Source organism: Cheilinus undulatus, linkage group 18 (assembly GCF_018320785.1).
Source record: "Cheilinus undulatus linkage group 18, ASM1832078v1, whole genome shotgun sequence".
NCBI lineage: Eukaryota > Metazoa > Chordata > Actinopteri > Labriformes > Labridae > Cheilinus > Cheilinus undulatus.
Genome location: NC_054882.1, coordinates 26,591,623 through 26,616,010, shown reverse-complemented (window position 1 = coordinate 26,616,010; position 24,388 = coordinate 26,591,623). Strand labels below are relative to the sequence as shown.

Below are 24,388 nucleotides of genomic sequence, written 5' to 3'. Positions count from 1 at the left end.
TTGGACATTAATCGTCTCTCCTGGCCTGCAATGTTAAACCTTTGTTCTGTAGTTTGTCTACACTTTGGTTGATGATGAAGGTCACGGCTGTCACAACGGTTTCCTCAACAAATTTACGATGTTAGCACATCCTTTATTTGTCTCTTGGGGTTTGGAAAGTAATAGGTAATGTGATTCTAAATGATGTCAAGTGTTAGTGTTGCATTCTGCTGGATGGCAGTGCTGTCTTATAAACGTGGTTGACGAGGATCAATTTCCATACAGTCATTCTGGGGTCCCACAGGGAGCAGCTGTGGGTCCCCTCATTTTTCCTCTTGCCAAGATACTCACATCTGTAAGTTATATGGACCCCTCCTAAAGCTCTTCTCCTCTTCTCTGTTTGTAATGAATGCAATACTATGTGACAGAGAAGCACAACCACTGGAGGACCATTCTTACATTCTACTGTTTTTGTTCTGTTTGCAGCTTATGCAGTGATTGCAAATGGACAAGTGGAATGCTCCAAAGGCTTTAAGAGGCTCAATCTCACACACTGTCAAGGTAAGCTTCATTAAGTGTCAATGAAAATGTGCAGACAGTGAATTTTTGAAACTCTGAGACTGTTTGATACCACATTTTAAGTGATAAAATCTCAGATTTTTTTTATTATGAATAGTTTTTATCACAGAAGTGGTATTGTTAAAAGTCAGAAAGCTTTAGAGAAAATGACAGATATTTGGCTATATTTTAACCAAAAAATGCTGCAAGGGAGGGAGAAAGTAGTGGTGATCCGATGAATTTCACAGGTTGTATTCGTACGCTCTGTATTTAGACTGTTTAGAATAGTTTACCAACATCTTTATGGAATTAAAAATGATAAATTGGTAGCACAAACACTTTTATTTTTATCCCCAAGTGTCAAAACAGTATTCAGTACTTTTTTGGTTCTCTGGTATTGTATCAAAGCTTAAAATTCTGGTATCTTGAAACCCTATAATCTCTACGTTTTGGTTTATCGTATGATTTTACTCACTGTGTGTTGTATGCAGCCTACTCACAACAAAAGCATGTATGATATAAAATGTAAGGACATGTATGTGATAAAAACTTACTGCCCACATGTTTCCATGCTTCCACAGTCCCCTGCAGACTTCTATAAAAGTATTCATAGCTGCATGTCTGGCCCCTATGGGAACCAGGTCAAGACTACAATTAGCCTTGGCCTGGGGTCAGGGTTCAGCAGCCAATAAGCACCTGCGGCTGCTGTTTTAATTGGTCTTTAGGGTTCTTAGTGTGGAATGGTACGGTGGGCTATGATTATGGTATATGTGGCTCTCTGAGAATTTGGAAGAAGGCTTACTTTACAGACATGTTTGTTGCTCAGACTCTCTAAATATGTGAGCAGAAGAAGCCACTGCTTACTCCCCCAGCCGGCTGTATGTAAAAACAAACTTGGCTTGTTGCTGAACATAAACTGTACTTTCATGACGCAGTAACCACCCACAGTGTCAACCCTGTAGACAGTCTTCCTCTTGGGGATTCAGACTATTTGTATTTGCTTGTGATGTCAGCATACAGATGCCTGAAATAAAGGACATGAACAAATAAACGATCGCTGGAAAACACACAACTTAATCTGCGAACAAGGCAAATGATTCTGACACTTTCACTAACACAACGAAGCTTTTCTGACAGTCTACTCGAGCTGTGTCATTGACTTGATTAATGGTGTCATAATCCAAAGGGCAATGCTTACTGAAGCCTATGGAGTGCAACAACATAACGCTCCAGTGGACAGCTATGACTACATGTATAACAGGCCTCATCCACAGGTTCAGCAAGTTCAACATGTTTTCTGATCTCTGTAGTACTATTAGTCCATTCACGTTTTCAGGTAATGATTGAGCCGGGAAACATTCTTTATAGAAAAAATACCTGTAGACAGGAACACACTTATTCTCCAACCGTGTGTCAACCAGCTGACAAGCATGGAAATTTATTTTTCTATTATTCATGCTTTTCTTTAGTGATTGTTTCAAGATGTTCTTCCCTTTTAGTTGCTCATTTTTGGGCTCCAGAAAACAGAGATGACAGTTTCCCCTCAATATTTACTGGAGCATTTTGACATCTTTGTCCCAGTCAGCTTCAGGCTTCATTCCTAAAAATTATTTCTAATTCCATGTTTGGTAATGACTGCCAGTGAAGCCAAATCTGAATTTTTCAAGGATTTGTTCCTATTACCAAAGGAATAAAGTAGAAAAAACTTAAACTGTCTGCATGCAAAGACAGAAATGTTTCTTTGTTTTGCATTGCATTGCAGAAGTATATGCAATTTCAAACACAAGCTAACACATTCAGTAACAAGTTTGTAGGTAGAGTCAGTTGTCCTACAACTGGATGGTCATGGGTACAATCCCAAACCATCACGGATTAGATTAGATTAGATTAGAAGTCTTTGCTGTCCCTGAGGGGCAACAGAAGACCACATAAGCCATGCACATCATATAACATAGATATACAAATACATAAATGTTAGACATAACTCCAACAGTCCATGGCAGCAGTGCCTACAGCTTATTTTTAATTCGAACAGCTAATGGAGCAAATGTCCTCAGGTGTCTGTTAAATTTGGCCCTCCTGGCATGAGTAAACCTGCCTGATGGCAGAAGTCTAAACTCTGCATGCAGAGGGTGCTGAGGGTCTCCCAGGATGGCCTCTCTATGTGGCCCTCACTTGACAAACATGGCCAAGATTATTTAAGTCAGTGCCAACAGTCTTTCAGCAAAGCTTAATGATATTTCCCAACCTGTTTTTATTAACGCTGAGATTACCAAACCAACAGATCATCACATAGGTTAAAACTGACTCAATAAAAGATGAGTAAGGTATTTTTTAAAGAGATTTATTAACATTTAATGCTCTCAACCTTCTAAAGAAGAGCAATTTCTGATTGGCTTTTTTGCAAATGGCGTCACAGTCTCATGTCAATATGTCCTTGGGCAAAATAAGTAACCCCAGTTTGTTCCCATTGCTGCGTCAGTGCTGTGTGAATGTGTATGGATGCGTATGAATGGGATTAGCTAATATTGGATAGTTCTACAGAGCAGCCTTCACCATCAGTGTGTGAAGGTGGAGTGAATGTGTAAGTGGTAACCTTGCAAAGCCAATGGATTGGCCTGTTTTTATGTCTGTCATCAGGCAGATCCATTTGTGGCAGGTCTGAGAACAGCCCAGACCAATCATCCTCATTTGAGGAGAACATGGTGGTAGCTACGGCCATGGTTTAGTTGTACTGCATGCTGGTATATAATACACAATGACTGAGACAGACAGAACCTTTTCTTAAGTCACCTTCAGAGATATTTTTTAAAGGTACTACCCTTCACTTACACTTGAAATGTACGGTTGTCTAGAAGGATGTGGGACATGGTCAGTGATACTGTCTGGCTTCAACAAAGGAGGGAGAGGGTGACTGGCTACTCAGTGTGACTAAGGTGTTTCAATAGTGAACCAAAATTGGGTGCTCTTGGAAAACAAGGGGAAAAAAACTGTCCAAAAAGGGAGAAAACCAGGCACTCCAAACACAAAAGTGCAAATGAGGAAGGAAATACTAAAAAGCCTTTATTGTAATGGCCAAATCATTAAAAAGCCAACATGTTTCAATTAAACTGGTCTTCATCAGGCCTAACAAACATTTGTGGTGTGCTCACAACTCTATATAGACTATATAGAGCCAGGCGAGAGTCTTCACACAGGGGTCACTCATCAGGTATTGGCCTCTCCCAATACCGGTAATGACCAATTAGAGGCAACCACAAACTCAGAGAAAAGACAAGGCAGGTGAGACCAGTTACAGAGTAACCAGCAACACATGAAGACACAGAATCAACCTAAATAATAACGATAATAATAACAAACAATACAAATCATAAACAATAACCCAAATGCAATAACTCAAACAAATAAACATCTAATATATAGGTCTGTGAGAAACAGTAAGGACATTCTGAAATACATTACAAAAAACATGATAGATCAAAATCCTCATTCAAACCAGGCATGCAGCTGATGGATCAAGAAAGCTTCCCTTTGATTGAGCTTTTAATGTATTTCAGAATGTCCTTACTGTTTCTCACAGACCTATATATTAGATGTTTATTTGTTTGAGTTATTGTATTTGGGTTATTGTTTATGATTTGTATTATTTGTTATTATTATCGTCATTATTTAGGTTGATTCTGTGTCTTCATGTGTTGCTGGTTACTCTGTAACTGGTCTCACCTGCCTTGTCTTTTCTCTGAGTTTGTGGTTGCCTCTAATTGGTCATCACCGGTATCGGGAGAAGCCAATACTTGATGAGTGACCCCTGTGTGAAGACTCTCACCTGGCTTCTCTTCTCTCTGATTCATGTGACTGCCTTCATTAGCTGTAGCCTACATAGAGTTGTGAGCACACCACAAATGTTTGTTGGCCCTGATGAAGACCGGTTTGGTCGAAAAATGTTGGCTTTTTAATGATTTGGCCATTACAATAAAGGCTTTTTAGTATTTCCTTCCTCATTTGCACTTCTTTGTGTTTGGAGTGCCTGGTTTTCTCCCTTTTTAGTCTGTCTGGCTTGTTAGGTTGGGTAAGTGTGAGTTGTCAGATGACTAGAGACGTTCTATACTACAAGCTCAAGCCCATTTACCATTTTCCTCTTAAAAAGACAGCACATTTTAACCCAGTTTACACTTAAGACCATAACATGCAAGAACTCAGCTACATAAAGCTAAGCAGCAGGTTCTTAATGGTAATATTGAAGGAGATGGTAAATATTGAATGGTGCAATGGTGACTACTTTGCCAAAGTATACTTAATACATTCTTTTTGTCCCATATTCACTTAAAATTCTGATACTCTCCTCCTGTATATGCTGACCCCTGTAGACAACTCTTTAGTATGATAAGATACCCAGTCAGGGCCATCATCTGCTCTTCAACTTCAGAGACCATTCCTGATCCTCAGAGGCTGACTCTGAAAAGTCGGGTTATCTGAACTGGTCATTTGTTACACTTCTTCGACAAAGGGCTCTCCTTTATGCTTGTGTTGTCTCCGTTGTGGGTGGGAAACTGCAGCTGAGTGCAGGTCAGATAACTCAGTCACTTCAAAGATGAAATGATGGAAGTCTTACATAACTCTTTTGACTTTTTCGATAAACTCTATTAAAGCTACAAGGAATTTTAAAACTCTGACATTTATCATATTGATTACTGGCTGGGTCAACAGGTTGAAACCTTGATATATTTGGTCATATGATAGGAATGTGCCTGTGAAACTTGCTTTTCCCAGTAATGGTTGTTTTATGAATGTGCATTCCCGTTATTCACAGTTTCTAAATGGATGCTTTTTGGCTTCATAAGTTATGTCTGGTTTGAGACTTCCAGAGCAGTCATAAGGTACTCCCTTTAGCCAAAACAGCCGATACATATGACGAGAGTAATACTGCCAATTTATTTTACAGTGTCCATTAATAAAGCTGCTGGCTGATTATTGGAATCTAGGTTTTTCCACAAGGTAACAAGCAGCAAGGGCAAGTGAGGTTGCATCAGATTCAGAATTTGGAGCTTTTTAGTCAGAATTAAGATAGAAAATAAAAAAGCAACAATGAAGATATGTGAATGGACCCTTTTGATTTAAACCACAGTTTGTCAAAGAGAGCAACGAGGCATACGTTCAAAATAGATGTTGAAATTAGTACAGGTCATGACAGGTTGTCATGGAAGTCAGCTTCAATCCTAATCAACCAAGTAGACTGTAACAATAGCACTAATCTGTGACTCAACCGAACCATGGATTAAAGACCCCATGTGATGAAGGCTGAGCCCAATGCTGACCTGAACTCTGACCAGGTAGCATGCTGATTAAAGTGTCCCCAAAGTACCTGCATTTGAATTATTGTTGTTCCTGACCCTTTGGAGCATGAATTTCAGCAATGGAAGGTTTGACATCTGTGATCATTGTTGCCTTCATATGTGCCTCATCGCCTATCCTGAACAGGTTTTATTGCTAACGAAGAGGCTTGAGCTGAGGGATTTTTCATCATAAGGCCAGCTTTTGATTTAAAAAGAAGTGTTTGTTTAGGGAAGGAACAAACAATAAAAACAAAGGGGAATAAACCTCAAAGAGAAGAAACAGCAGCAAACAACAAAAAAGAACTCAGAGACATTCCCTGGATTTGCTTCAGTCTACAGATTTTATCGGCCTCCGTCTCTTATAAACTAACTTTTTCCAGCGGGAAGCAAAACAACAAAACAAGAGCAGATTAATTAGAATTGGGAAAATCTGTGGTGGCAGCCTGTCGGGTTCCAGTTGTCAAAGCAATGGGGAAAAGACCTAATGATGTACTTTGTTTAACACGGTAGAACAACAAACGTCGCCTGGTCTCAATGTGATCGCATGACTAAGCGCCTGAAATATGTCCCCCCTATGCTTCTGGCTGGCACATTAACTGGCTGCCTTGCCCCCAGTTGGCTTAGTGGCTCGGGAGCTGTTGGAGCCGTAAGAAAACTCCACTGGCCACTGTAACGCTCCTGCACACTGCTCAGGCCAGACAGAGGGGAAAAACTTCATGACTTCCACTCATTGACGCAAGCAAGGGATGCTCTGACCTTATTGGATGCTGTGAAAGGAAAGAGCCAGAGAAGGAGACTTCCTTTATGTCTACCCGACTGTTTATTAAGGCAAGGTTACCAGAACACACAATTTATAATATCCATCAGTCAGAGGGATACTTATTTGCACCTGATTTGTTTTTAATGGTTGAATGTACTGTGCATTTCCTTACTCCTCCAAACTTTCAGTGTTTCACCACTTTCCTGCAATGCTTAGTCATCTGATTTTTAAAAGCCGCACATCTTTAATAATGAAATGCAGTGCAACAAATCTAATAGTTATGCTGCAAGAAGGTCATCTTTTGAATGTCTTCAGGGGTTCAAAATAGGAATAACTAGACTTTTTGATATATTAGATATAAGGATGTGAAATATAAATGACAAACATTGTTTTTCACAGACATTAATGAGTGCCTGCTGCCTGGTATCTGTAAGAACGCTGACTGTCTCAACACCAAAGGAAGCTACAGGTGCACATGTAAACCAGGCTTCATGTTAGATGCTGCTAGGAGTCACTGTGTCTGTAAGTATAAGCCCATCTTTCATAACATTAGAACACAAAATCTAAGACCAGTGTATGTTCTCACTGCAAGTGTAATGCTTGATTCTGATTACATCCTTTGTTTGGTGACTGACATTACTGAACTAATTGGGTGCAAGAAACAACAACAAAATTCCTTTCAGATTCTGGTTCTGCAGCAGCATAATAAAGCCTGAGTCATTCTGCCTGTCTAATTCCTGATGTAGAAGTGGTGTAATATTGGTGTCCCTGTTATATTGCATTGTGATATTTGAAGAAAAAGCTGGGGGAACACCTTCATGTGCGCACACACCCACATAGTTGTTATCCCTTACTGGCTCCATTCTCATTCTTGTATCTCCTGTATTGCTACATCTAAGCCAGGACAAATGTGGGTAGACCTTTATGCTTTTCTGACACTCATACTAGAGGTCAGTATGGGAGAGTAAATACCCAGCCTTGAACTGGGAAAATGAAGATGCCATTAATGTCCTTCCACTGAATATTATGATCACAAATGTCTTTCATGTTTGTTTTCATTGAGTGTCCTGTCCTTGCCATCCCTCTTAACAGAAACATCAAAGTCCCTTGCATTCGGCCCTGACTGTTCAGACTCAGGTTATGTTGTATAGATTCATCCTGAATCCATTTTGGGGACCATGTATAACAGTGCTGCATTCTCATTTGAGAAGATCAAAGTCCAACTGGCTTGTACTGTTAAAGCTGTCTAAATTACATAAAAGCAAAAAATACTATAATGCTGTAATCACTTACATTAATTTTAGACATTTTTGCAAATTTATTAAGAAGAAAAATGGATATCACACTAAATAAGTACTCAGACCCTTTACTCAGTAGTTAGTTGAAGCACCTTTGGCGGCAATTACAGTATTGAGTCTTGCTGAATATGTAGCAAAAGACTTTAAACACCTGGATTAAGGGATATTCAGCCATTCTTCCTTCATTCACACAGTTGTCCCTAAGCCATTCCTGTGCTGTCTTGGCTGTGTGCTTAGTGTCATTGTCATGTTGGAAGGTGAACCTTCAGCCAAGTCTGAGGTCCTGAACGCTCCAGGACAGGTTTTCATTGAGGACAGCTCTGTACTTCAGCTTTCTCTCAACCCTGACCGGTCTCCCAGTCCCTGCTGCTGAAAATCACCCCCACAGCATGATGCTGCCACCACCATGCTTCACTGTTGGGATGGTATTGGGCTGGTGATGAGCGGGGCCTGGTTTCCTCCAGGCATAATGTTTAGAATTGAAGCCAAACAGTTCAATCTTTGTCATCAGAACAGGAAATCTTGTTTTTCACAGCCTGAGAGCCCTTTAGGTACTCGCTTTTAAATTCCAGGCTTTCATGTATTTTTCCCTGAGGAGAGGCTTCTGTCTAGCCACTCTGTCATAAAGCCCAGATCAGTGGAGAGCTGCAATGATGGTTGTCTTTCTGGAACTTTGTCCAGTACTGAGTGTAGATTAATGAGAAAAAAAGTAATTTAAATTACTATGTTGTGATTACTTGTGTTGTGCATATTCTCTTGTGTACCTTTCTTTGGACAAAAGCATGTGCTAAATTAAACTGTTACATTGACATATTTTTGCACTGACATCCATGGGTGTGTTTACTTCTACCTCACAGCGGACAAGGCTGTATCCGACCAGAAGGCGTTCTGCTACAGATCCCTGTCAACAGGCACATGCTCTCTGCCTCTCACTCAACAAATCACCAAGCAGATCTGCTGCTGTAGCCGAGTGGGGAAGGCCTGGGGTGCTGGCTGCGATCGCTGTCCTCTGCCTGGATCAGGTACAGTTAAACTGGCTGTGTCCAAAATAACACCCTATTGACTATATGGTGCACTATATAGGGCATGTCTGAACTCTACATGTGCATTGTTTTACCCTTTTTAGTGTACTCATTGTATCCAAAATGAAAGAAGTGTTCAAATGAAGGTCACTATCCCTGCATTAACAGTATATTCTGTCTTGCATTGTGGTACTTTGTTCTCACCCATGACAGATGGACATGTCACCAGCATGAATATACTGTAGAATAAAGAGACAAGGAAAATCTTTTAAAGCAAGAGCAAACGATTCACCTTGGAGTTAAGTTTTCTATATAACCCTGGTCATCTGCTTTTGATGCATGTTTTATTTATGCAGTGGCACTGATCTCAGCATTGGTGGCTGGGGTAGAGCAAGTAGTGTTGGATTGTTTTTGTTTTGCAGATGAGTGCACTACAAAGTCCAATACAGAAAGCCTGCTACAAAGAACAAGGGCATGAGTGTGTGATGTCATGCTCAACTCCTGTGTTGGTTTTACGCATGTCCTCAATTCTCCTCCACAACTTAAACCCTGTTCAAACCTAAGACTTATCTTTTTATCCATCTGCAGACACAACCTTCCATTTCTGGATTTCCTGAATAACTATTTCCACCATTAAATGCTTCTGCAGATATAGAATGTCACATGTAATCTTATGCAAGGGCAAGCAAGGGTAGAGAAAGACAGAGGTAAAGAATATTTAGCCCTCAGTCACCAGTCTGCTCTTTGCCAGGCTTGTAAAAGTGGATCAAAATAACCATATCTGTTTGTAGTGGAAAAGCCTCAAAAATATAACAGTTTTCATATTTTGGAGGCTACATAATAGTGGGAGTCAGCCTTGTGTTATCACTCCAACCCTCAGAGAGAAAGCTCACTAATAGACCGGCAAAGCAGAAATAAATAGCTCGGCCAAGTGAAACATGGGAAATAGTTGTCATCCTTTTTCTTTTTTTTTTTTTCTTACCGATTTAATCTTCAAAGTCTCTGCAAGAAACAGGCTGGCTTTATGGAGTGTCTGTACAGGCCGGTGATTCATGGGGATTGTCATAGATCAGATATCACAGACCTCCATGGTGCTGCTCAGCCAGGAATGACACATCACACACACACACACACAAACACACACAGGCTCTGATTATTTCTGATGCTGGCTTTTGTACGGCCTGACAAGCTGTTAGGGTCATGTTCTGAACAAAGCAGCCAGGCCCATTGCTTGTAACTCGGTAACAGGAGCCGGTTGACTTTCAATTCAAATTTACCCCACTTCCTTTTGATGTGGCTCCTGATCATATATAGCCCCGTTTCCCTCCTCTTTAAATTCATCATTCAGTAGCCTATCTGACCACGTTTCCTGCATTTATACAAGCATTTGTAAGCGACCGCATATCTGTCGTTACTCATATCTCTATTCCAGACTGTTTTTGGCGCAGAGTTACTGGTTTCAGGTCAGGCAGGGGACACAGAGCTCCTCACTTGTAATGGATTCACCATCGCTGAGGTTTGTTGGGCTCCTACACAAAGAGGTGCAGTCAAACCTCCAATACCCTCTCACTCGGACACTTTACTCCAAGAGTTCAAAATTCAGACAGTATTACATGATCCTTGTATTCCTGGCACAGCTGTGTCCGTTTGAGAGTGCAGATATCCTCAAAAAACTCCATGCTGGTCACCCTCTATGACAGCTGTCAGTGGCCTGCCAGCTTACTAGTTCTGCAGCAATAGCAGAAACTTGACCCAATCGTTCACAGTGCACAGTGAAGCCCAGCATGCTCAACATAACAGTATTACACGGATGGCTTATGGTATTCCTCTGAGCATCAGGCAGAAATATGAGCCACTATTACACTCTGGCAGCATTTTATGTTAGCAATATGATCCTTAGAGAAGGATACAGAGGTGATGTTCTCTATGGCTCACTGTTTTTTTTTTCTTTTACTATGTGCTTCATCCCCTGCAGATCATTTCAAAGAGATCTGCCCAGCCGGTCATGGATACACCTACTCACGATCTGATGTGCAGATCTCCCTCAGACAGCTGGAGGAAGAGGATCTACAGAGCACTGGATTCTCGTGGGAGGAGCAGAGCCCCTCTTACCCTCAGCCACCATCCTCCGAACCTTCGCTGTTGTATCCTAACAGGGTGCAACGGCCTTTTTATCCCCAGACACCACAAATTCCACAATACCCTCAGTACCCTGAGACACCACAAGCACCCCACTATCCTCTGACTCCCTCTCAACCAGCCAGGGAGACATCTAAACAGCCAGATGGTGAGAAAAATGTTTGGAACAACTTTTTCACATGCTGTTTTCATCACAAAACAGACATTAAGAATACATTACAGCAGAACAATGCTATGGCGTTTTACGTAGGAGTCAAATAGATTAGCATAGCAGGAGACCCATTAAAATCAATTAGATGCTTAGCATCTATGAATAATATCAATCAACCAATCAATCAATCTTTATTTGTATAGCACTTTTCATACAATGCAATGTAGCACAAATTGCTTTACACACAACATCAAATTTAAAGAAAATACATTATTTCACACCCCCTCTCCCACCCCAGCCCACAACCCCCACCTGACCACCAACCCACCCAGTAATCCCATCCTCTTCCCTACTCAGTAGTCCATACCTTGGCAGATGTGTCATATATATATTGTATCCTTTACACACAGGAGCGTGCAGGAGCGTGCGCACCGGGGAAACACTATCTTAAAGTTAAGAATGAGAAAACACTAGAGATTAGGCTAAAATCCTAAAACAAAGTGATGGTAGGCAGTCCTAAAAATTAAAATATGAAATAAATAATGGTGAAATAAATAATAGTGGTTTATAAGTCATCATTTAACCCATGGATGTTATTCGGGTGTTGTTTTAGGGGACCTGATATGAAACATTCTGAATATTAATCTAGCAAATTAAAAACTTAGAACAAAAAGTAAGGAAATTTGTGTTTGGTAGATTATTTCTTTGTTGTAACAATGATTCTTGGTAATAAATCTTATAGCGCTGGAAAGCCTGTTTATAACCCTTTTAAATGGTGCCACATTTGTAAGGAACATGCATTTGTGGGATGAGCAGCAGAGCTGTGTATGTGGGTTGTGCCCATGAAAAATGTGCCAAATCTTCTCTGCCTTACTTTTGTGCTATGTTTATATACAATGTAAATGCAGTCATGTGGTAGAGTCAAGATTGACACGCCGACACATGTGTATCGCTAAGCAGCCAAGGTCAAGCCAGATGGTATCTTTTTTATCCTTGATTCACCTAGAGACCACGGGTGTTTTTAAGGTCCACAACATAACCAGGATCTTATAGCAATCCTATTACTCGCCCAGTCAGTGTTTTAGATCATCAAACAAAGTTTGATATCAGACAAAGATAGCCAAAGTAAATACAAAATGTAGTTTCTGAATGATGATTTCATTTATCAAGGGGAACACTATCCAAACCTACCTGACCCTATGTGAAAAATTGATTGCCCCCTAAACCAAAAGACTGGTGAGCAACCTGTGTCAGCAACAGCAGTTAGCAAGCTTTTGCAATAACTTGCAATGAGTCTTTCACATTTGCTGTGGAGGAATTTTGCCCCACTCCTCTTTTCAGAATTGTTTTAGTTCAGCCCCACTGAAGGCTTTTCGACCATGAACAGTTTAACGGGATGTTTAAGGTCATGCCACAGCACCTCAGTTGAATTCAAGTCCAGACTTTTACCAGGCCAATCCAACACATTCATGTTTTTAAAGCCATTCAGAGGTGGACTTGCAGGTGTGTTTCAGATCATTGTTCTGCTGCATAACCCAACTGGGCTTGAGCTTGAGGGCATGATGATGGCTGAACATTCTACTTCAGGATTTCTGGTAAAGATCCATTAGTGGAGGCAAGTCATCCAGGTCCTGAAGCAGCAAAGCAGCCCCAGACCATCACTACCACCATCTCTGACTGTTGGTATGGTGTTCTTTTGATGAAATGCTGTGTTAGTTTTACTCAAGATGTAAGCCTTCCACCTTCCAAAAGGTTCAACTTTTGTCTAATCAATCCTCAGAATATTTTCCCAAAAGTCTTGGGGATCATCAAGCATTTTTTGGCAAATGTGAGATGAGCCTTGATGTTCTTTTAGGTCAGCAGTGTTTTTAGTCTTGGAACTCTCCCATGGATGCCATTTTTGCCTGGTCTCTTTCTTATTGTGAATCACGAAAACTGACCTTTGGAGGGGGTATTATACTTTTCCAATTTTTAAAACATAAATATAAAGTCACAATGTTGGGTGTCCATACTCCACGTATGCAAATGTTCAAACCGCAAGATAAACTAAGCGGCAGTAATCTTGGAATTAGCATGTAAACTGATGAAAATGGTTCGTTGAAAATCTCTCTGAGATTCTCTCAAGACGAGATTTCGATGGAGCAAACTGATGAGGTCATCGCAATAGGATCTCCTGACTGGTTCGTGGCTCATCCGTGCTGCCATTTAGCCATTTAGCAACACAGTAATTAAACACTTACCAAACAGATACGTCCTGCTCTATCCTTCGCTGCAGCTGGTTTTCTTCCCCCTCTCTCTCCAAACTATCAGGATCAGACTCCAGGTCTAACACATACGGATGTATATCAAAATTCGCCATATTTTACTCAGTCGGACCGCTTCATTCAAAGTTTCAACTACTAGCATAACAACATTAGCCACATTGGAGGGGGCGGGCACAAAACATTGAGTCTTGCTGCCGGCCAGCCTCCGGAAAATCGACCAGTCGGAGGAAAGCAGGTCTGTGGAGCAGGGGGTTTTAAAAGAGACAGCAGCGAAAATGAAGCGTTTCAGACGGAGGTTAAAATTAGGGGTTTTCAGGACACCAGTGTGAGAAACATGAGAAGTTTTTTGAGCTGTAAACCATGTAATGCTACTACGTGGGTATCAGAGAGATGGTGTAGAGCCTTAAAAAAAGGCATAATACCCCCACTTTAACTTAGCCAAGTGAGACCTGCAGGTCTTAAGATGATGTTCTGGGTTCTTTTGTGACCTCTTGAATGAGTCATTGATGCTCTCATGGAGTAATTTTGGCAGGTCATCTACTCCTGGGAAGGTTAACCCCTGTTTCAGGTTTTCGCCATTTGTGGATAATGGCTATCACAGTGGCTCACTGGAGTCCCAAAGTCTTAGAAATGTCTTTGTAATCCTTTCCAGTATGATTGATGTGAGTTACTTTGTTTTCCATCTGTTCTTGAATTTCTTTAGATGGAAGCCTGATATGTTGTTTTTCAAGATCTTTTAGCCTTCTTCACTTAGACGGGTTCTATTGAAGTGATTTCTTGATTCAACGGGTCTGGCAGTAATCAAGCCTGAGTGTGGCTAGAGAAACTGAACTCAGCTTCCCAGTGACTCAGTTAATCACAGTTAATTCATGATTTGTCAATGGGTGGGGAGCATTGACTTTTTCTCATAGGGCCAGGTAGGGTTGGATGTTTTTTTTTCCTTTAATAAATTAAATCATTATTCAAAAATTGCATTTTGTATCGCTATAGCTGTAATTGTAATGTAATGCTATATCTGTGCAAAAAATAACGAATTAAACTGAACTAGATCAGAACACCCCTCTAAGTACCAAAGTAGTGCACTAAATGATCCTCAGTGGTCATACATCTTGGTCCACTGGACTTTCAGTAAATGTATCTCCCTGATTTATAACTATTTAGATTCTTTATCTACAAAGCAACAAAATTCTGAGTTACATGTGGAGGCAATTCTGTAAATATTTGGGGATTTTTGTCTTCATTATCAGAGATATAAACTTCCTTGTCTATCTTTGCACTCTGCCAGTAGTCTGGCATTTCTAATGCATTTTTTTCCTTTGAGCTCATAGGAGAAATGCTCTAAAGCTTTTTTTTGATTTATTACAAATGAAGACCAGTCGTGTGCCTGAGGAAATAAAGGGTTGTTGTATATGTTGCGTGTGGTCAGTGATGTTACTTGTTAATGTGAACAGGATGTCAAATTTGCTACTGATAAACTCTCCCTCTTCTCTCTGTCTCGTTGCAGATGTGGAAATTCTGAGCCCGGTGAGTTCCCCCTCCCTGTCAACCTTTTGGCACGCACTTTTGAAATGTTTATGTTAGAATGATATGCTCTAGCTATCTCAGCTGGAGGCTCTGCTTTGGTTATATAACTTATTCAGACCACGTTTTGGTGGATACACACGCCTAATTAGCCCTGGCTGTGACGACAAAAGCAGACACACTGTATGAATATGACAACCCTGGTGAAACACAACTGAAATGTAACTTAAATTGTTATTTGCTTGTGTTCTAGCCAGCTGTTGTGACTGACTCACCACTGAAATATCCAGGTATTTTTACTCACACAAATCACTACATGTTGTGCCTCAACAAGTACCTTAATGCTGTTATTAATGTGTGTTGTGGATTGATTTAGCATTCTGAGCTCAAGGGGCAGTCATTGCTTTAGTTATGAACTGACGTGTTGTGTTTCTATAAATTTCTCACTCCTGCACAGCAGCTCGAGTCTCAATCCTCGTCTGCTCTACCATCACGCCAGTTAAAACATTGACATTAAGGTCTGAAGTTTGACCACATTTGATTTATTTTGGTTATTCTGCTGTTTTTATCCTTGAGAAAAGGGTATATCAATTTGTTTTTGCTGCCCAGTGAGTGACAGAAAAGTCAGAAATGGCCAGGAAAACAAGCAGTGTCTCCTTTTAGGTTGTGTAGTATTTGCGGGTCATTGTGTTCACACTCACCCAGACTCAATTTCCTCTTCACAGAGACTCCAGACTCCTACATCATTAACCTGGGGCCAGATTCCAAGGACACAACCCTATCCAAAGGTAAAAAGCACATTAGTGCACTTGTACTTGACACAGGGGTTCCCTTAAAAGCTGGAATCATCTAAAATCACCCCTGCTACATAAGCAGATATGGAGATGTAGGACAAACAAGTGCAAGAGGGACACGGAGCTTAACATTTCATATTTCTGTTCTTTGTCATCTGCTGGCAGACAGCAGCACATTTAATAAGACATTTTTTGAGGCTTACCGTGAGTTAAGCCGAGGAGAGCTTGTTTTAGGCTTTTATTTGGCCTATTTTACTCTGAGCCAATTTGGCTTAAAGATGCTGTGCTGCATGGAGGGTGACAGGGCGAGAAACCAAGAGAAAGTGTGCCTCTTGGACTGAGTGCAGAGGCTGTTTTTTTATTCTATTTTTTTAAAGGGAGACGAGACAGATGCAGCATTAGCGTGACAGTGAGAGCGAAAGAAAGTGCCCTGTAGAAAGAGAGAAAAATTTATAGAAATCTTGAAGATCCTGCACTTCTCACTGTTCTTTTTTTTCCTTGTAAGGGGCTGAGTTTAGTGTCTCTGTTTGACCGCAGTCCATTTGGCGAGGAAAAAGACAAGAACAACACTAATGTCAGGCTCTACTGTGCGTGATCTGTTTCTATGTGACCCCTTTGTAAGAGCTGCACACCACCTGTTAGAATGCTACGGTGCTGTAAAACCTGCCCTCTCATCCAGGAACCCACCAATAAAACCACAAGACACGTTCCCATTCAAACAACATGTGTTATAGGAATTCAGCTTTTTATTATTTACAGTGTCTGTAATGTTGCATAACCGGAGGTCAAAAATATTCCCGTCTTCTTGCTGAGCCATTGCTGCATATGTCTCTCTTTTAGGTGTTGACAAGTGTGCCACCACACCCACCATTTGTGGCCATGGAAAATGTATTCCTGTACAAACTGGGTACACCTGCAACTGTGATCCGGGGTTCAAGCTCAGCGCACTGCAGACCAACTGCATCGGTAAGAAATTACAGAAACTAAAACGATGTCCTGGTGGTTGCATGCCACTGGGATTTATATAATTGAAGTATAGCAGTGGGTCAAAAGGAAAGGGGTGGTGGTTTCTGAACATTAGGCCTAATTACCTTGACCATTGACCCTCAAAATGGTATTAGTTCATTCATTCATCATAATGGATATATAAGCAAAGTTGGAAAAAATTCTCTCAAAAGGTTCCTTGAGATATTGTACTCACAAGAGTGCTCAAGATGTACGTATGGACCTGAAATGCTCCTTCTAAGATGCAGAGTAAATCAACATATGGGAATGCCAGCTGTCCTGTCATCCCTTGATTAAAATGAAGTAGAGGCCTGTGGTGGACTCTTTTCTTCATCCTGCCCACTCCTGCTGGATTTCTGACCATCACTACCTGCTCCCACAGTTTGTACCATCACACCTGCAACAGATGTGTTAATTCAGCCTGCATCCTGCATGTATTCTGACAATCCTTGTTGAATATTTAGAATAACAGACAGTGCGTTTAATCAAAGACAATATTGATATGTTAAGTTTTCTTTCTGAATGAAGGAAACCCTAAGAAAACGACCACACCCATGTCATGCGTAACAGTGCTACACATGGATAAAAAAAAAAAATAGCAGCTTAGAAACACAGACTGATTTAATTCCTGGTTATGGCTTAGTAATAGCAATGTCTAAGTAATATTATCTGACCTTATTTATATATCATTTATCAAGGTTTCTTTTAAAGTCCTGCAGAGGTGAAATTGTTTTTTGATTTTGAAAGTTCATGTGACATAAAAGCGTTAGTCCACTTCCATCAGCTCTTGCAGACAGTGGGCTAAACTTTACTGTATTTATACCGTGTTATTGCCGTCCTCATCATTAAATGCTTAATGTAATAAGCCAGTTTGCATGGAGGGTGGGGGGTGGGTTTCCCTAAATAACTACATAATGACCCACCATCTCTGCGCACAAGTGTGTATGTGCAGTGATAGGCCAACAACACAACAAGGGGAGCATTAAAGCTGTGCCTTTTCATCTATTTACAAAGTTTTAGTACTTTTTTGTGGAGCTTTAACAAAGCATCACATGGCTCACCTGCCGTGTCTCTCTGACTATGCAGAGACAGACCCATGGTTAATCAGTACATATTCATGATGTTTTCATGGTTTCAGTTTCAGGTGTGGTGTGCAAATCAGGACAGACACACAAACACAATACCAATTATAGCAGTAACATGTCTTAAAGCATGGTGACACTGGAGCTTAATTACCTCACAACCATGGAAATGCCCTATGAAAACACCTTATTTTGAGTTGTGCAACAGAGTTAATTTCCTACAAGAGGTGTATGTGTGATAGCAAAAATATCGAGGCCTAAATATGCTGAAATTATCTAGAAAATGTCAAGAGTGTATGTGTGAAAAAGAAGTGCAATGCAACTCACATGCTAGCCCTATTCATAGATGCACAAAACTCTTAAGAATTAACCTACATTTTTCGGGGGGCAGTTGCATGTTTGAGCACAAACAGTTGATTCTTTTCACCCTGGCTTTATCCAGAATTTTTGTCCACATTTTCTCAAGAATTCAAGGTTAGCTGAAGTGAGAAAACAGCAGGAAATCTTTGGGAAAGTTTATAAACGCTGGAGGAATTTGTAAACATAATTATATTTCCTGATTGCTAGTGTTTCTCTTTTCTGTTTAGTCTGTTTTGTGAATATTACCCAACACCATGTAGCACTGATAAAAAGACCAAATTGTATCATCATGGCAGGATCTTTTTCCTGTAACATTATATCTTGCCTCCTGAGACACCCCCTCCCTCCCTGTCTGACAGGTACAACTTCTCTGTCTGAAGTTTTCTACAAATTTTCATGAGAGCATTATGAAAACAGCTGGTGACAACTAAGGCATCTCAACATGAAAAATGACACGACACAGAAGCCTGTAAAAGTAAAGCAGGTTGAAAAGACAGGGATTTGTTTATGTTGACCTGTTCCAAGATACTTGACAAGAGCATACAGGCTGTCCAAAGAGCTGCCACGGTGCAGTGATACGTTACCTTACACTGATGGCCTTGGCTGAAACCTCTGCTCTGCTCGGCTGGGCTCAGGTCCATCGCTGAGGAATGCCTGAGCAGTAGAGAGGCTCCATAGTTGGGAAAAGTGGAAAATGAACAGTCTCTGCTGGGAAAATGGAACTGCACTGTGACGTTGCACACAATCTTAACTAATTTTTATCCTTGTCACCTGTTTCAGATGTGAACGAGTGTGACGAAGACCCATGTGAAGGAAAGGGCCGCTGTATAAACAGCTATGGGTCCTACACCTGTCAGTGCCACAGCGGATACAGCCAAGTGATCACCCAGAACAGGAAGTTCTGTCAAGGTGAGCAGGAGACATTCTGTTTTCAGTGGATAGAAGCCACCATCGGCTGTCTGCTAAAGCACTGCAAGTTCTTGTCTGTCAGCAACGTTCGTTTAAAAAACATCCTGCTTTAATTAATGCAGTGGAACACAATAGTCACTTTCTTTTCCATTCTCATTGGTTTTTCATTCAAACTGGCAGACATTAATGAGTGCAGCATGCCCAACAAGTGCCAGAACGGCAAATGCGTCAACACAGAGGGATCTTACACCTGTGAATGCACCAGTGGCTATGCCAAGTCCTGGAGGGGCCTATGTGAAGGTGACATGCGTGCACAGGCATCTACACACTCAATATCACATAATAACACAACCCAAGCCAGACATATTTGTTTGCCTCTGTAATTTCATGTGCAGCCCTGTTAAAAAACACATGTATTCCTTAAGTCAGTTCCAAAATGAAACTTTGGGTTCTTGTCTGGGGTGTTTGTGTGCATAAACGTGCATGACCCTGTATACTTTTCTCCTATGTCTGTGCACGTTGTTTTATAATTCTGCTGATTATTTTCATGTCCCATTTACTCGTGCATCTCAGACATAGATGAGTGCAGAGATCCCAGCTCCTGTCACAACGGTGTGTGCGTCAACACTCTCGGCTCCTTCCTCTGCCAGGCATGCGGCCCCGGTTTCAGGCCAGTCAACGAGAGATGTGTGGGTAAGTCATCCCTAAAGCTAATCTCAGCAGAAGCACCACAATCTATGTGATTCTGTCCACTGCATGGAAATAAGACGTGTTTTCCTCTCAGACTGTAAAAGCTTCCTATATTAGGTTACCATTTACGTAGACAAAAATATTTTTCCCAGCTGGCATAACCAAAAACAACCAAGCTATGCTGTTTATGACTTCATGACAGCTTATGATGGAGTACAGATTACCAAGCTTAATAAGCTGAATTAGCTTCCCTAAAATGTGGCTTTCTGCTCAAAGAGGCACTCTGAATGCTGATGTGTATGGAAATTATTTTTAATAAATTGTGTTTTATGCTTGTTAGACTTTATATTGGATGTTTTATGTCCAGTGTGGACCACTTCAGGGCCCCAAAACCACAGTGATGATGGCTGTATTGCGTGTGCCCTCCTTCCTCCATTTATTGTTTCCACATATGATCAACTTCACCGCCCAGCAGCTTCTACATATTCCCAATACTGTTTTATTTGATGTGTTATTGCTGATCTTTGGATATCACTAGCCTCTGTAAAAAGATTGTTTATAATACTTCAATTTGGGAGAGTCCAAATATTTTCACTTGGCCACAGCCTTGAACAAACAGCGTGTTATTGTTGGAGAGCTCTGGCCATTGAACTGTGGGCCCAGTGGAGACCAGTTAGGCTTTTTACCACTGCTGAGCTAGGTGAGAGGACCAAGCACTCTCAGGAGATGTATGAGGAGGTTAAACGTTTGTTTCCCTGCTGTGAAGAGGTCCTGACACACAAATAAATTCTCTTACTAAGCCATTCTTTTGTCTTGTGGTCCACTGAAAAACTCAAACTGTGGATTATTAGATTTGAAGACACAATATGAAGACTGCACTGGTGTGGGTTGTGTTTTGGCTAACATGCCAGCAGCCCCCAACCTGAACGTGGCCCTGTTACATAACAACCCGCTGGTGTTACTTACCACATCCCTTCTCTGTGACCTTGCACCCCTCTATAATTTGTTTGGAAACCTAAGCTCCTGGAGTGAGTATTCCAGAAATGTGGAAAAGCCAAAAAACTAAATGAGGATGGAAAATATGGAAGTTAACTTCAGTGGTAATTATGAGTTCTTTATAATGGATTTCTCAGGGAGCCTGAAGACTGATGGCCTTTTTTAAAGGCCTAAAATTACCTTCCTTCCAAAGAAAACAGAGTCTTTCTCCTCATTGGTCCACTAGTATAACTCATTCTGTGTAAAAATAGTAGCTGAGAGGAACCTTGTAAATGAAGGATAACGTAAGAAGTAAACATTTTCATTCTGAGCCACAGAAAAGAAGTGAACAGGTCTATAGTACACGGTAGGTGCCATGGGAGTTGTATGAAACAGGAAACATGAGCTCTAGGGTTCCAGTGTTTGCTTCAGTCAATTGACGGTAGTGCAGCGGTTTGGGCCCAATTGGCCAAATCGTGGATAAGGCTAATTGCTGCAGTGATAGAGAAAACAACCCACATTGCCTGGTCAGGTCTTATCACAGAAGCCTAAAAGATGCCGGATGATTGTAGAAACAAAAAAACAGGCCACATTGACAGACGTCTGGCAGTACCTACAGCGAGGAAAACAAAACCCTATTTTATGACTCTCTGGTCATTTAAAGTTTATCTCTGTCTGCTCTATTTGCATACTCATTCTCATTTCTCATTCCACATCTTTACCTGACCTGAAAAACTACCATTGTTAACACCTAAATAGATTCCACTATAAAACATTATGTATGCAGGAGGTTTTCCACAAACATTATCTTGGGTAAACTGTTCTGACTCATGATGTGGAAAAAACAGCTACTGCTGTAAGTAGTAAAAAAAGCCTTCATGAAACACTTTAGAGTCTGTGAACTGATGTAATTGAATGACTTTTACAGTCATTTTACACCCTAATTATGCTCTAATTGTTTCCCTTTACAGCTGCACTATTGTGATTTGAACCATATCCTCAATACAAGTCTGTAATTGTGCTTCTTCATCTTATTGTTTCCTGCTGCAGTTACCTAAATGTTACCCCTTGCCTGTCCTCTTAAAGGGCCAGTAAAACCAAATTACAGGACATTGTTTTCATAAACTCCAGGTGTAGCTGGATTTGCAGATATGAACGTGTGCCTAATGTAAGACAGGTCTTAAGTTAGATTCTGTCTCAGTTGCTTTTGATGAAAAGACTATTCACTTTCTATTACAGAAAAAGTTTGCAATAGGTTACAAGTATGCAGTGCCCATAAAAAGTGTTCCTCCATCTTTAATGTCAAAGTGAAAACAGATTTCTACAAAGTAATGTTAATTAAATAAAGTTATGTAAGGTACAACGAGTGACTGCAAAAATATTCACCCCCTTTAATGCGACTGACTTAATTCAACAAGAGGTGCTTGTAATCTCATAATTAGTGAAAATGGGAATCATCTGAGTGCAGTGAATGTGTCTCAAGTGATCACAGGATAAAGACACCTGCATCTGGAAGGTCCAGTCACTGGCTAATACTGGCTAATAGTAATCCTGGCTACAATTACACCATGAAGAGTACTCCAAGCAAGTCAGAGAAAAGGTTATTGAAAAGTATAAGGCAGGTGATGAATTCAAAAAAATTCTAGGCACTGAACATCCCCATCCCCACCGTGTGGCGGTGGTGGCAGCATCATGTGGTGGGGATGCTTCTAGGCAGCTGGCCATGGAAGGCTGTAAAGGTAGAGGGTAAATGATAGTACAGTCTTATTCAGTCTGCAGGAGAACTACAGCTTTGGGGAAGATTTATTTTTCAGCAAGAAAATGACCCGAATCATACAGCGAAAGCTATACATTAACTGTTTAAAGATAGCAAGATGTATGTTTTGAAGTGGCTGAGTAAAGGCCAAACCTCAATCCAATGGAGAATTTGTGGCTAGATTTGAAAAGGATTGTTCAGGCCTGATCCCCATGCAACATGACAGTTTTGTGAAGAAGAATGGAGTAAAATTGCAGATGTGCAAGCCTGTTTGAGACCTATCTACACAGACTCAGTGATGGGATTGCAGCCAAAGATGAATCTGCTAAATACTGACTTAAAGGTGATGAATATTTATGCATTCACTTATTTTATGTTATTTAATTGATATAACCTTGTAGAAATCTGTTTTCACTTGTTTTGATAGGGTTTGTAGTTGTTGTTTTTTGTCAAAAATCCAAATGATTATACTATGACTGATGATCAATACAATGGTAAAATATGCAAGGGGGTTAACACTTTTTATAGGCACTGTCACTAAGCTAATTGTTCAGGTACCTAGAAGACAGATGCTAGATAGACAGACCCCCCTCTCAACTCCCCACATTTGTCTCTTTCACCTGTATGATCTCATAGGCTAAAAAGGCTTAAAGAAGTCATCTCAAGTAAATGACCATCTGTTTTCTTGGCATAATCCAAAGTAATTTGAACATAACAGGAAAGATATTTTACTGCTTAATGCTTTATATGTAATTTTTTTCTGTTATCAGCATATGGTTTTTTTTACTTTTTGTTGTAATTGTCTGGCAACATATTTATCAGTAAATAAATCTCTCACAGCCCAGGCTTATTGAATGGGCCAAAGAGGAGACCACACAGATTTCCAATTATTTGAACAATAATTTATTGAATACTAATAGAAAACAACCCAATAAAGGAATGTTCTGGCAGTAAATCAGTTGAGATAAATGTGTGGTGTTGTGGAGGCAAAACAAAGACAAAAAACAAATGTAATATAACAGCAAGAAAGAGATGGAGAGAGACAGCCTGAAAAGCCAGCTTAAGTTTCCCAGGCCCAGCCTTTCCAGGTGCATGACATCAAATGGACTGGCTGCACCTCTTTACCTACAGGCAATCTAGGTAGGTAAAAAAAGAGAACAGCTGAAGGATAGTAGAGATACCATGACAGGGAGAAGAAGTGCTTATTTTGGCAGATCCAACACTTTAATCACACAGTGTTTTGTGGCAGGATGATACCTTAAAGCCTTCCTCATTCACAGTGTTTCCTGTCTTCATCCTTTTTGTCCTCAGATGTAAACGAATGCTTGAATCAGACGGTGTGCGGTCGTGGAAGGTGTGTCAACACAGAGGGCTCCTATAGGTGCAACTGTTTCCAGGGATATAAACTCTCCCCAGAGAACTTTTGCCAAGGTAACCTTCAGTCAGAAGTCAGTCAGACATTATAAATGCTTCATTTCAAAGAACAGCTCTGTGAATCGTTCTCCACAGTGCTTCTACAGAAGTCTCGCCGCTCCTTTAAAGGTTCATAAAAAAGCTACTAAGATTTAGCGGTTGTCTTTATTTTCTGAGGCCCCTCTTTCTTTGTCTGAACCCTCCCTCCAGATGTTGATGAGTGTGCACTTCCCGGAGTTTGCCTTAACGGCCGCTGTGTCAATCTGGACGGCACCCACAAATGCGCCTGTAACCATGGTTACCGAGCCAGCTTGGACGGCAAAGCCTGCGAAGGTCTGCAAAGGATTATCTAAAGCTGTTTGTTGTATCTCATCACAGC

General features: G+C 40.7%; 1 protein-coding gene across 1 annotated transcript in view; it reads left to right on the top strand.

Moving 5' to 3' along the window:
- Positions 1 to 24,388, top strand: part of LOC121526055 (latent-transforming growth factor beta-binding protein 2-like) — a 133,918-nt gene that overhangs the window by 74,994 nt on the left and 34,536 nt on the right. Inside the window, exons 9-21 of the mRNA XM_041812342.1 lie at positions 466 to 540; positions 7,030 to 7,152; positions 8,786 to 8,950; positions 10,926 to 11,237; positions 15,009 to 15,028; positions 15,279 to 15,315; positions 15,751 to 15,813; positions 16,660 to 16,785; positions 19,047 to 19,175; positions 19,356 to 19,475; positions 19,749 to 19,868; positions 23,908 to 24,027; positions 24,220 to 24,342. Of these exons, the coding sequence (XP_041668276.1) occupies positions 466 to 540; positions 7,030 to 7,152; positions 8,786 to 8,950; positions 10,926 to 11,237; positions 15,009 to 15,028; positions 15,279 to 15,315; positions 15,751 to 15,813; positions 16,660 to 16,785; positions 19,047 to 19,175; positions 19,356 to 19,475; positions 19,749 to 19,868; positions 23,908 to 24,027; positions 24,220 to 24,342 (1,533 nt within the window). The remainder of the gene's footprint in view (positions 1 to 465; positions 541 to 7,029; positions 7,153 to 8,785; positions 8,951 to 10,925; positions 11,238 to 15,008; positions 15,029 to 15,278; positions 15,316 to 15,750; positions 15,814 to 16,659; positions 16,786 to 19,046; positions 19,176 to 19,355; positions 19,476 to 19,748; positions 19,869 to 23,907; positions 24,028 to 24,219; positions 24,343 to 24,388) is intronic.